At 42.4% G+C, this 14,071-nt stretch overlaps 2 protein-coding genes across 2 annotated transcripts in view; both read right to left on the bottom strand.

The window, feature by feature from the left end:
* The window catches only part of LOC134790710 (serine-protein kinase ATM), a 41,776-nt gene extending 40,003 nt beyond the window's left edge, over positions 1-1,773 (bottom strand). The window contains exon 1 of the mRNA XM_063761616.1: positions 1,431-1,773. Within this exon, the coding sequence (XP_063617686.1) occupies positions 1,431-1,631 (201 nt within the window). The 5' untranslated portion in view covers positions 1,632-1,773. The remainder of the gene's footprint in view (positions 1-1,430) is intronic.
* A 684-nt stretch (positions 1,774-2,457) lies between these two features.
* LOC134790642 (pyruvate kinase-like) lies at positions 2,458-4,303 on the bottom strand. Its single transcript, XM_063761501.1, has one exon. The coding sequence runs from the start codon at positions 4,220-4,222 to the stop codon at positions 2,516-2,518; it is 1,707 nt and encodes a 568-aa protein (XP_063617571.1). The 5' UTR covers positions 4,223-4,303; the 3' UTR covers positions 2,458-2,515.
* Between the last annotated feature and the right edge of the window lie 9,768 nt (positions 4,304-14,071).

Genomic DNA, 14,071 nt, shown 5'->3' with positions numbered 1-14,071 from the left:
CCCTTGAGTGTTGCTAAATAAATTACACTGCATTAAACTTTAAAACTGTCAATAAATTTACATGCGGAGCTCAAACTCCATCTTAATTTACAAAGATGCTAGTGATGATGCCACTTTGCTTCATACATTAGGGGCTGTCCATAAATTACGTCATCGTTTTTGACGATTTTTGACCCCCCCCCTAAAATCATCCAAAGATCATGCTTCGAATGACCCCGTTTCCGCCTACGTCATGCTACCATCATCCGATGTCCAGACCCCCCCCCTAATTTGAAATGACGTAATTTATGAATAGCCCCTTAGATGACTGCGGTTAAAAATGAAAGGTTAAGATCAGGTGAGTGTTTCTTTTATTTTGTGCCAATTTTATATATTGTGACCTTTTTTGTCATTTCTACTCACAATCACAAGCTCTTTTGATCCTAATGGGATAAAAAAATGTCCCAGAGTTTTTGTCGTATTGTGTCACCCCATGTACTTTGTATGGTGGTAACAAAAAGGAAAGTTTGAAAAATGTATGGAAATTTGAGGTCAATTTTTTTCTCCCTTAAAGATAAAAAGGGCTTTCGATCCTGGCTAGAAATAACACAAAAGTGGGAAAAAAGGTCATAATATACAGGGTGTCCCTAGCCATTGGACAATGCCGAAATGTACATATGCATTAGGGTATTTAGAACCAGTATACAATGTATCATAACAATCGGTGTAGCTGTTACGAAGAAATTAACATTACGATTTTTTTACTTTGGAGCAACTGTATGTGTTAGTAGCTCCTGAGGTAATAAATAGTATGAAACCTTCTTCAACCGTTTTGATTATCTTTTTTGTTTATGACATTAATAAGATTCTGACTTTTGACAAATGTCATCATTGCCGCACATTTTCAAACAAATTATCAAAAGCACTGCCAATGATTAATACAGTATGTTTATTTTTGTTGTCGATTATTGGAAATAACTTTTGTTTGATAATTTATTTTTTTATCTTTCGTTCTAATTTAATAAAATTTACCGTTAGAGCATTTGTGAGAAGTAACCCTACGTGGGATTTCTGGGTTTGTCCAATGGCTAAGGTCACCGTGTATAAAAATGGCAAAAAATAAAAGAAACGCTCAGCTTGGACAGGTTGCCCCATGAAATTAAAGTTGAAGGTAGAGAGTATGTGTAGAGGGTACCTTATGGGTACACCCATAAGGCATTTCCCAAAGTTATTGGAACTTAACTCTCTACATGTTTTGTATGGGGGAAGTATTTGTTTCATAAGAAACAGCCACAACTTTTTTATAATATTATAAAGAGTACTAGTACTTATAAACAGCTAGAGTCTATTATAGTTGTTATGAAAATATTTATATCTCATCCATGATTAAAACTTACAATAGTCAGTTTATTTTTTACAATTCGAATTTCTACATAATATGTTCATATTACCTTTAAGATGTACTCGTGGACGTCATCGAATACATTATTCCAATTATATCCCTTTTTCTTTATTGTATTATTGCTAAGAAGTGCAGGAACTGCATTGGCGGCAAGGAAGGTTTTCAAGGACTCTGCATTTTTCTTTCTCTCATTTGCTCGAGTGGAAATAAGTCCGGCACCTATTTCTTGTAAAGTATTCTCAAGAGACATTCCGATAACCTCATGTGTGCTCAAATTATGTAATCCTCTATCTTGAAACTCTAAAATAAAAAGCAAGTTTACAGTTTAAAAGCTAAGAGCTTGAAAATGAAACGCTAAGCTTAATTCCCGGTTCACCTGACAATGACCTGACATAAACAATGTCAATGTCAATATCAATACTGTCAATATTCAATCTCAAAAAAGGTGCATTCCGATATTACCATAAATTCAAAACCAAATGCCCTTTCGAAATATGCTACTAGGACCAACACCAAAGAATATAATACTCACTAAACATACACATGATTCCATGCAAAATGCAATAATGAACATGATTTTGATTAGCTTAAAAAAACTCGTTTTAGTATATTTAATTTATGAATTCATGATAATCATGACCCGCGGTCTTGCTACACGGTAACCATCCAGGTTTCCGACGATTCAAGGCCACCCTGACCCTGATCGTGATCAGCCCCTTCTGCTGTTGCTTTCATGGTAGCTCCAGACATGTAGTTATAAGGGCTAAAATAATCGGCCGCCACCTATGGCACCTATTCGTTGTCTTAAAGGTATTGACGGCTTTAGACAAAAAACGGGCAATGTGTCTAAGCGACGTTCCCTTAGTTATAAACAGTGTATGTAAATTTGGTATAAACATAACTAAGATCTTATCATCTTAAGCCCCATTTTTAACCGACTTCCAAATCTCAAAGGAGGTTATCAATTCGGTTGTATGTTTTTATGAGTAATAATATTTTGTTTAAAATATCTGGGTGCGGCATACTCAATATACTCATGCATTTGTAATATAAGAAACAAAACAATTGATATTGGAACATACTAGGTATAATATTTTATAAAACAGTGTAAAACAAGTCAATTATACATCAATATTACTCTACGGATACAGTATCACGGGCACTTGCGTACAAGAGTCTAACAGAATCGCAGTATCCTACGCCTCGACGAGATCCTGTGACTGCAACAAAAGCGTCACCTGCATGCAAAACGCATTTTGCCTTGCAATAGTTTAATCCAGCGTGAAGTCTAGCGTCTACTTCAGATATCCAGTTATCTTTAGGAGTTTCGAAGTAGTGCACCGAGCGAACACCTCGCCAGAAACGTAACTGCCTAGCAGCGTGGCACATTCGGGTGACAGCCACTACAGGGCAGGATGGTCGTGCGTGTGAAATAATTTTTGCAGTTCGCCCAGAATTTGTCAGGCATATAATTACAGACGCATTGGAACGCTCAGCTAATTCTACTGCAGTCACGCAGATTGCTTGAGTTGGTTCCTTGAGGGGACTTTGCATTAGCTCTACATTTCCATAAGTCCTTGGTTGCCACACTATACGTTCTGCGTGTCTACCAATAACAGAAGCAGCTGCAACACAGTGCTCCGCCATACGATGTCCGTCGTAACACGGAGCAAACTTTTTCAATGGAGATTCATAATTAAATTCTAAGGAAAGGACATCTGCACCGTCCAGTACGAGATTTGCTATATCATTAACGCATAATGTAGGAATCTGCTCATTTATAACAGCTTTGCAAATACACGGCTTGCCAATATTGTTGCATTTTGCAAGAATTACTTTCTGTGCAATAAATATTTTTTCTATTGGCAAATCTGTGGCAAGAATGCTTCGATCTAAGAAAAGTCCATCAGCTTCATCTATTATTTCATCAATATTATCTAATCCTAAAGTTGTATCAATGCTAGCAAACAAAAGTAAATGTTTGCCTTTATCCTGTATTAGGTCTCGTACTTGTCTGATATCGTTTCTTTGTTGAGTGTTAGAAACTAAAATCGCATCAACATCATAAGCAAGAGCCCAAGCAATTTGTCCTTCCATATGTTCGAAAAGTTGTTCTCCTATGGACTCGCCACATGCTAATGATTCACGACTCTCATTTTGATTTACAAAATTGGCAAGGGGTACCGACGAAATGCGGACTGTCATTTTAGCACCAATAGTTCCTCCTACTGCGATTACGCATTCCACAGAATCATCGCCCACTTTGGACACCACTAATTTAATTTTATCTGGTGTTAAACTATCTATAAATATAGTGTCTCCTGTTGTAAGATCAGTAAGACGATCATATCCAACAAAGAGGCATTCTGCCGTACCGCTTTCGCGCCAGCTGGTATCAGTAGTCAAACGTATAGTATTGCTTTGGAATAGTTCCACTGTGGTACGTGGACCACTTTTTAGATCACCAGTTACAATATCAGGGCCTCTAACATCAACAATCACCGCTAAAGGATATACATACTGCAATTCAGCACTAAAGTTATATACAGCTTGTCGGATGCTCTGAATTAGTTGAGTACATGCATTTGGTTCCATATCTCTCATATTGAGACGAGCTACAGTCATACCAGAGGAAATAAGCCTTTGAACGTTGCTAGGGTCTCGATTGTTAATACCAATGTCACACATGATACCTGTTTGTAATTCTTCACAAGGATTTGTATGTACATCTAATTTGCAATAGTGTTTTAACAATGATGTCTGGTAAGGAAATTTGTCGTTTTTTAACGTTGGGGCATCTTCTAAAGAAATGTGCCAAGGAAGAGACATATTTTCAGACATTCTGTTAACAATATAAATAAAATCAAGTAAATAAACAAATTCTTATTAAATCAAAGTAAACACACGCCAAAGACACATGCTTTCTGCCATTGACAAGCAAATATTTTGACGATGTCAATCTTCATTTGTTTGAAAACTACAAATAAGTTAGTCCTCTTTACTTAAAGTTAAAAATAATTAATACTAGTAGTTCGCCCCGAACTGAGAACTCGCGGTTTGCCAAAAATTATATAGAGCGATTGACTTTGTTCCTACTTATTATACTCATATAGTTCGACATAAAATAGTAGAAAATAAGTTTCAAGAAAAAAAACCGACTCCTATGGGGGCCGGTGAAAGATTATTGTACATATATGGTGCACTATGTAGAAAAGGAGGTAAAACCACCCACTATTCTAGTAGGTAGCATTTTGTTTCTGTAGGGTCGCAGTTTTAGCCTCACGAATCCACTTCTCTGATAGCAGTTCGGTTCTGTGAGGATTGCAGTTCGAACCTAACCAAAACCACTTTTCTAGTAGCATTTCGTTTCTGTAAGGCTCGCAGTTCTAACCTTTTTTTTTTTTTTTTTTTTTTTTTTGACGCAGGGGAAATGCATTTATGCATCCACCCCGGGCTGGAGAGGCCCATTGTGGGGGTGGTATGTGGGACTCGCTCCTCCCGTAACTCCCTCTGCTAATCAGAGGGAGGGGAGGAGAATACCCACTAAAACCCCTGCGGCGTTACCCTCTCTGCCGTTATAGGGGAGCACCGTGAGGTCACTAATATTCTACCACGATGCTCCCCCGGCCGCCCCGGCTGTTCACCGGGGGCACCCTCAGATTGGAGGAGGAGGGATTGTGTAACGCTACAACCCCTCCTCGAGCGTGTAGAGCTTTATTTACGGGTCCCCAGCCCGCAGCTCTACTGGGGAATCAAGGCATTGACGAATTGCCGCCGCCTGACTCCCCTCCGTCTTTGTCGTAGCGGATGCGCATCGGCTCTGTCCTCGCGCGCCCGCTCCGCTTCTTCCTTCTTTCTCATTACTTTTTCGGAAAAGTTATGGAACGCCGCCCAGGATCTCTCGCTGACTAGGATTCTTGCTACTATATTGTGCAGCGAGAGATCATCCACGTTCAGGGCCATTTCCAGCTCCCATCTCTCAGGAGCCCAGGTTGGGCATTCCACCATCGTGTGATAAGCAGTGTCATCATCGTACCCGCAATGGTGACAAACCGGCGAAGGTTCCCTCCTTATTGTGTACAGGTAATGACCGAAGCAGCCGTGTCCAGTCATTACCTGCACTTGTCTATACGTAAGAGTACCACTTTTTCGGTCTAGCCAGCTGTCAAAAGATGTGAGGAGCGCCGCTATGGTATACGTACCATAGGGCTCGTCCTCCAGCTGGCTTTTCCAACGATCCCTCGCTCTCTTCTTTTCCGCATCAAGCCGAGCCTCCAACTCCCTGGGAGCCAGACGCTCATCGGCGATGCGTAACTCCGTCCGCTGGTTGTACCTCTCGGCCAGGAGTCGGGCGTCAAGCTCCCACGGTATGGTGCCGGCGAGGGCGCAAGCGGCTGCGTGCCCTATTGTCTTGTACCCTCTTATGATGCGTTGCGCAATCACTCTCTGCGGCCTTCGGAGGAGGGCCCTCGTTTTGCTGTTAAGCCTCCCGGCCCATATAGGTGCCCCGTATAGTGCCATGCTGCGAACGACGTTCGCATATAGGCGTCGGCATGGAGCTTGGGGGCCTCCTACATTGGGCAATAGACGGCTCAGCGCCGAGGCGGCACCAACAAGCCGAGGAACCAGGTTGGCAAAATGTTCCTCGAACTCCCACTTGCTATCCAAGACTAGGCCCAAGTATTTGATGTGGGCCCTCAGGGGGACCGCCTCACCCCCTACTGGGATCACATCGTTGGGCCGCAGTTTCCAGCCTCTTCTTTTGAAGACCACGGCGTCAGTTTTATTGAGGGACACAGCAAGCCCTAGGAGGTTGATGCGTCCCACCGTGAGTTCGGTTGCGACAGCGGCTCTCCTCAAGGTTTCCTGGAACTGCTTTCCCCTCACGGCCACCATTGTGTCATCGGCATAACAAATGGTGACCATGCGGGGAAGCTGCTCTCCTCGTATTGCCCAGTCGAATCCGATGTTCCAGAGCAGGGGCCCCAGAACCGACCCCTGTGGAACACCACATTCCATCCGTCTTTCAAAGCGGTCGCCTCCCGATTCATAGAGCACTACCCTATCAGTAAGGTAGTGCTCCACGATCGTCCTTAGATAGAGAGGGACGCCGTGGTACCGGAGCGCCTCTTTTATAACTCCGTAAGGGAGAGAGCCAAATGCATTGGCAATGTCTAGAGACACTGCTATTGCTCCCTCCTTTTTCTCTGCTGCCAGATCGCTGAATTTCTTCAACGTGCCTACTGCGTCTATTGTAGACCGCCCCTCGCGGAACCCAAATTGCCGTTCACTAATGTTTGGGCCCGTGTCCTCCAGATGCTTAGTGACACGCTTTGCTATGATGCGCTCCAACATCTTTCCAGTTTCATCTAGGAGGACGATGGGGCGGTATCCCGAAGGAGAGTCAGCTGGACGACCCTCCTTTCGCAGCAGGCACAGCCTACCCTCCTTCCAGCAACGAGGGAAAATTCCCTCTTTGAGGCAGTCATCGAATAGCCCGCGAAGTCGGACTCCGAGGTGTTTCAATGCCAGGGAGAGGACTCTCCCTGACACACCATCCGGCCCAGGAGCCTTTTTGCCGGCTCTCATTCTGAACACTGCTCCCATGATTTCCACGTCCGAGATTAAAGGGACATCCGGGAGGCCCTCCGGTTGTTCCACTGGGAGAGCCATGACGGGAGGCGTAAAGTCCGGTGCCACCGGGAAGAGGCCCTCAACAACTATTCTTAGTAGTTCCGGCTCTAAGGAATCCATGGGTGGAGCATGTTTCATTTTGTTCCTCACAATTTTATAGGGTCGCCCCCATGGGTCCCTGTCTAAGGTTCTCAGGAATTCCTCTCTGGCCTCATCCTTCCGTTTGGCTATGGCCGTTCTCAATGCCCCTTTTGCAGCTACTAGGGCCTCCCGGAGTATCTCTTCCTCTGCCGCTGTGTGTTGTCGGCGTCTGCACCTTATGAATTTACGGCGTGCAGCATTGGCGGTTACTCTGAGGGCCGCAATTTCCTCCGACCACCAGTAGACCTGTTTTTTGCCAGTTGGTTTCTTTGCCCTCGACATGCCAGCATCGCACACCGTGGTGAGCGAGGTACGGAAGCAGGCTGCCCGTTCTTCAACCCCGAGGTCTACTGGCGGGGGAGCGCACCAAGCCTATATCAATGCAGCCTCCTCAATCATCTCTTTATCTAGGCTAGCCAAGGACCACCTAGGGAAGCGGCCATTGGGACGACGCCTACCCGCTGTATGCGGTAGACCCTGTGGTGGAGCCGCTGGAGATGGAGTCGCAGTTCTAACCTAACCTAACCCACTTTTTTCGGTTCTGTGAGGATCGCAGTTCAAACCTAACCTAACCCACTTAACGGGGCGTGCGGTGCGGTGTACGGGGGTTTGAGTGGGAGGGGCTAGTAAGTTTGGTATCATTATACTTTATACCTACATTTTATGGTAGGTAATCATATATAGTGGTTTATTTAGCTTAGGTAACAGTGGTTTTCCGGGTCAAGGTCCGAGTCCGGGTCCGAGTCCGGGTCCGAGTCCGGGTCCGGGTCCAGTTCCGGGTCCAGGACCAGGTCCAGGTCGAGGTCCAGGTCTAGGTCTTGGTTCAGGTCCAAGTCCAGGTCCAAGTCCGGGTCCAGGTCCGGGTTCAGGTCCAGATAAGAGCCCGGATCTGGGTCAGGCCTGGCTCCAGGGCCAGCTCCGTCAAAATCGAAATTCGAAATCGCCAAACGTGTAGTCATTGAAGAGTTCTGTTCTGATCATCAGCAGCAGTTCCACTTCATCAAATGTGACAGTGTTTAATATAAATTCTTGATTTTCTGATGTAAATACACAAATCTCCATAGGCATGCCTTTAAGATTTGAGGAATTCCCTCGATTCCTCATGGATACCATCATCAGACCTCGAGCTTTACAAAAATGTGGCTTAAAAACTTAACTTGCTTAACAAACATAACGAAGAGGACAAATCGCCAAACGTGAACTATGCGTCCTTGAAGAGTTCCGTTCTGATCATCATCAGCAGTTCCACTTCATCAAATGCGACAGTTTTTAATAAAATGCTTGATTTTCTGATGAAAATACAAAAATCTCTATACGCATGCTTTTAAGATTTGAGGAGTTCCCTCGATGCCTTGTGGATCCCATCATCAGAACTCGAGCTTGACAAAAATGTGGCTTAAAAACTTAACTTGCTTAACAAAAATAACGAAGAGGACAAATCGCCAAACGTGAACTGTGCTTCGTTGAAGAGTTCCGTTCTGATCATCATCAGCAGTTCCACTTCATCAAATGTCACTTTTTTGAATGTATATGCTTGATTTGTTGATAAAACACATAAATCACTATATGTATGCCTTTAAGATTTGAGTAGTTCCCTCGATTCCTCATGGATGCCATCATCAGAACTACAGCCTGGCAAAAAAGAGTAGAAATTAAAAAGTGGCAACACTGTAATGTCGGCCCGTTCTCTTATATATATTGATTTGAAAGGGACGACACTACAGTGTTGCCACTTTTTAATTTCTACTCTTTTTTGCCAGGCTGTAAGTTTTGACAAAAACGGGACCAATCTGTATCCCTTGTGGTCCCTTCATCGTCGTTATATCCGAAATCCACTGTATATGCATACAGTGGATTTCGGATATAACGACGATGAAGGGACCACCGAAATTTCGTCGTTATATCCGGAAGTCGTTATAGGCAAAGGTAAAAATATAAAGACATATATGTATAAATTTAAATCCGAAACGTTAGTACCATCGCCCACACTGTTATCTGTACATCGGTGGACCTTATGCCTTTTGTAATAAGGTCCACCGATGTACAGTTAGGAGTGTTGCTGTTTGTACGTTTCGAACGAGTGAATCTAAACAGTCAATATCTACCTAAAAACAAAAGGTCACCACATTAGCTAACCATCTGTCGATGTAAACAAAAGATAAGAAAGTAAAGCTCTATTGTCCTTTGACGACCGACTCCGGTCGCAATATCTGCATGGGATTTCTAAGAACTTGTTACAAAAATGGTTCATTAAAAATCGTCGCTACACCCGAATTCGGCGCTACACCCGAAGTCGCTATATCCACATGAATCTTGTACTAAAATATGCTTTAAATTCATGGGACTTGGATTTTACGTCGCTATAGCCGAATGGTCGCTACAACCAAGGTCGTAATAAATGAAATCCACTGTACATACAATCAAAAAAATAATTTTCAAAATCGGTCCAGTAATGACGGAGATATTGGAGTAACAAACAAAAAAAAAATCACAATCGAATCTCCTCCTTTTCATAATCTAATAAAACATGGTCTTCCATTCCCAGAGTGACACAGGCCTACGTCACAATAACATGGCCGCTATATATAGCGCTATGGGGCTATTCATAAATTACGTCATTTCAAATTAGGGGGGGGGGGTCTGCACATCGGATGACGGTAGCATGAAGTAGGAGGAAATGGGGTCATTTGAAGCATGATTTTTGGATGATTATAGGGGGGGGGGGTCCAAAATCGTCAAAAATCGATGACGTAATTTATGGACAGCCCCTATCGCATATTATCATATAGCGCTGTCGCATGATGACGTAGGCTTGTGTCAGTTAGGTGACCTAGAAAAGACGGGAATGGAGTACCAGGCGGAGTATATTATTATACCATGCTCCTTTTGAGATTTGGAAGTCGGTTAATAAATGAGGGCGCCACTTTCTACGTAGCTGTCACATTTTTGACGTAAAATACTTACACATGGCAACAATTTATAGTCTGTCAAGCCATTTCCATCAGTAGAAAAAAGCGGCTAAAAAATGTAGGCGTGAAGGGTTATCGTCCCATAGAAAATTTGAATATCGCGCCTTTTTCTACTGACAAACTTGTTTGACCGACTATAGTATGAAATTTTTAGAGTTCCATTTTATTTAATTTCTACTATTTTATGTCCCACTATAGGCGGCAATGGATCAAAAATCGGGTGGATATATTACAAGGTCTGTGGAGCCCTTAACTGATACTGTAGGTATCTGTGGCAAGCCGAAATATTTCCTGTCAAATGTCAAATACCTATATTATGTTTATTTTTATCTTGCTAATTACTTCAAAATGGTAAATTTAAAAACGATATTATAAAAGTGCAAGCCGAGCACTTTCATTTGATACCAAACTCGACCATACTTTCTTGCAAAAAGATGACCAGAATAGCAAGACCCCTCACAAATAGCTTTTTAGCCTTTTAAGCTCTTCTAGCTCAATAACCCCTTGATCGAGCCTGCTCATAATTTAATGACTAAAATATAATGCCCTCAACTACACGTTTACCCAATTTCATTTAAATTAGAACAAATTTACTTAAGTTCTTGGGTATCAAACTATCCTCTGATAGTTCAGCTTAAAAACATCGAAATGCCGGGACGTGCCCCTAGCCAGCCGCGTGTCCCAAGTCGAATATAAGAACTTCGTTCGCTTCGCTCGCTCGTTCGATAATAGAAAACTAGATTAAACAAAATGGGCACATCAAACCAAAACGGAGCGTAATAATAATAAATAACCTTAAATAAGTTTACCTACCTAAAATAAAACATAAATTAATAGCCAGAACTAAAACTAAACACAGAATTTTAAGTTAATTTACCTTTTGGACGCCAATGACCGATATATCCGCACCGCAGGTTCAACGCCAAAGACCGATTAATCGGTCACAGACCACAGAGCAACATAGACCTACGTGCATATGCATAAAGTTCAATTTCAGTTTTGACACTTCGGTGACGTGGCGTCTGAGTGACAGCTTTTGTGTTTGACACGGCGTCGAAAAGGTTAAATCAATAATTCTTGTATAAATAATTAAATAAGCAGATTATATGCTTTATTGTGTGCAATGATGTAAAACAATGCATATAAAATGAAATATAATTTTCAGCAAATAACTAAATTCTAAAACGTATCAAAAATAAAATCATTGTGCCCTTAACATTTATAATTTAAGTTGTATATAGTTCTGGGTACTTAGGTAAGTATAGGTGAAATAAACTCAATTATAATAATCATGCATGTATTTAGTATATGCATTTGTTTGACAATCATAAGAATATTGACATAGAATTTAAATGTTATAAAACCAAAGAGCTAAAAGGAGGCCAGATCACCACATTCGTCCCATCCCATCCCTGATCACATCTCTTCGATAAGTCGTCGAGGTGGTCTTGTTGCCCGTTGACTACGGCGCTGCGTAGGTGAATTTGCAGGTGAAGGGGTAGGATCTGGGTCAGGGGACAGGCTTTCGTTGTTTCCTGTTTGAGGTGGAGGGCTCATCAGGGTGGAGTTAGGAGTGGCAGATGAGATTCGCGACGCACCAGGACTTGAAGTGGCATCGGGCGTACGAAACATATCTGTTGGGGGGGATGAAAGAGATTTGTATGACGAGGAGGTTTGAGGTGGTTCATGGTGACTTGGAGGGTTATTAGGCGATGGTAGTCGAGGTCGAATATGATCAGCGTGTCGCCTGATGACGTTTCCAGTAGGTGTTGAAATCGTATAAGAGTAGCGATGTCTCCGCTCTGCTATAATTCCTGGTTGCCAGGACTTTTCAAGCCGGGTTCTATGGTATACTGGATTGCCGGGTGTATAATTTGGCTTATCCATTGAGGCCTCTATATTGGCCTTCACTTGCTTGTACTGTAATTCTCTCCTTTTGCTAGGTCGAATATTTGACAATAAAGTATTTATTTGACGTCCAAACATCACTTCTGCTGGTGATTTGCCCGTAGTATTGTGGGGTGTAATTCTGTACGTGAAAAGAAACTCTCGTAAACGCTGGTGTTGGGGTTCTGTGCCAGACGCAAATCTTGACTTAAAGGTCCTCACGAGGCGTTCCGCGAGGCCATTGGTTCTTGGATGGTAAGGTGATGATCTAATATGCAAAATGCCTTGATTTTTACAGTATTGTTTGAATTCGGATGACGTGAACTGTGGGCCGTTATCAGATACAATTATTTCTGGGAGACCAAACATGCAGAATATGTCGTCTAACTCAGCACACAATTTCGACGTGGTAATATTCTTCATAGGTTTGATTTCTATCCATTTCGACAAGGCATCGCTCAAGACTAACCAGTAAGTACCTTCAAAAGGGCCTGCAAAGTCGATATGGATCCTTTCCCATACTTTTTCTGGGATAGACCACGAGTAGACTGGAAGTTCAGGGCAATGAGGTCTATTTTGTTGGCACCGACAGCATCTCTTGACATATTGGTCTACGTCTTCATCAATGGATGGCCACCAAACATAGAACCGTGCCAGTGCCTTCATTGCTGATATTCCAGGATGCCCCCTATGGAGATATGCGAGGACTTTAGGTTGTAGTTTTTCTGGAATTACCACTCTGCCTTGCCACAATATTATTTTATTTTCTATTGAAAGTTCGTTACGCTTTTTGAAGTAATGCTTAACGTCATTGGTAAAGTGCATCTCTCTCCAACCGGTTTTTATACATTTTAAAACCTCTGATAGTATGACGTCTTGCTTGGTTGTCTCTTTCAAAAATTCCTCAGAGAGATGTAAATCTGCCATTCTGGTTCCTAGAAGACGTGACTCGATTCGATGTACTGCACACTCTATTTCTGATGGCTGTGTTTCAGCGTTTGGTAATCTGGAAAGGCAGTCGGCTAATATGTTGTTTTCGCCTTTCTGGTAACATATGTCGTAGTTATAGCAGCCGATTATTAGTGCCCATCTAACGAGTCTGTTGTTTGCTACTTTAGGAAGATTACGCTGAGATCCCAATATATGAATTAATGGCTTGTGATCAGTAAGTAAAGTAAATTTGGTTCCTCGTAAATATTGGTCGAATTTTTTAATTCCAAACAGAATTGCAAGTGCTTCGCGGTCAATGACTGAATACTTAGTTTCCGCTGTTCGAAGTTTCCTTGAGGCAAAAGCTATGGGTTGTTCTGTGTTTCCATTTTTGTGATATAATACCGCTCCGACGCCTTTCTCTGACGCGTCACATGCAAAAAAGATTGATCTGTCTTCGTCAAACGCGGTAAGTGGTTTTGATAAAGCAATACATTGCTTAGTAGTTTCGAATATTTGATTTTCGTGTTCTGTCCAACGCCACGGTTGTCTATTCCCAGTAAGTTCATGGAGATCGGCGCATAGTCCATGTAAATGTGGTATAAAACGTTCATAGAAATTTACAAGGCCCAGAAATGATCTTAATTCTTTAGAGTTAGTAGGTGCCGCAGCTTTCGAAATTGCTTCAAGTTTTTCTTTTGTAGGGCGTATGCCGTTTTTGTCTATCGAGTGGCCAAGATATTCTATTTGATTTTGTAGAAATGAACATTTTTTTAGATTTACTTTTAGGCCTGCTTTCTGTAGTCGCTCGAAGATGACACTAAGGGTGCGTAGGTGTTCCTTCACGTCTTCTCCGGCTATTGCAACGTCGTCAAAATACACTGCTGTGTTAGGAATGTCCCTAAGTAGTTCGTCTAAGTAATGTTGAAATATAGAGGGCGCTGTCGATATTCCAAAAGGCATTCTGTTATACCTAAAATATCCTAGATGTGTCGAGAGTGTTAGGTATTTCTTGGATTCCGGTGCTATTTCAAATTGTAGGTAGGCGTCCTTGAGGTCTATTTTTGAAAAAATTTTGCCTTGTGCTAATTTCTGTCGTAGTTGATCGAAAAGTGGAACGGGGTGCAAG

The sequence above is a fragment of the Cydia splendana genome, chromosome 5 (assembly GCF_910591565.1).
Source record: "Cydia splendana chromosome 5, ilCydSple1.2, whole genome shotgun sequence".
In the NCBI taxonomy this organism is placed as follows: domain Eukaryota; kingdom Metazoa; phylum Arthropoda; class Insecta; order Lepidoptera; family Tortricidae; genus Cydia; species Cydia splendana.
This window is presented reverse-complemented; position numbering and strand designations above follow the sequence as displayed.

Bases quoted from the DNA above. Each gene is read 5' to 3' on its own strand.
- LOC134790642 (XM_063761501.1), bottom strand. From the start codon at position 4,222: ATGTCTGAAAATATGTCTCTTCCTTGGCACATTTCTTTAGAAGATGCC.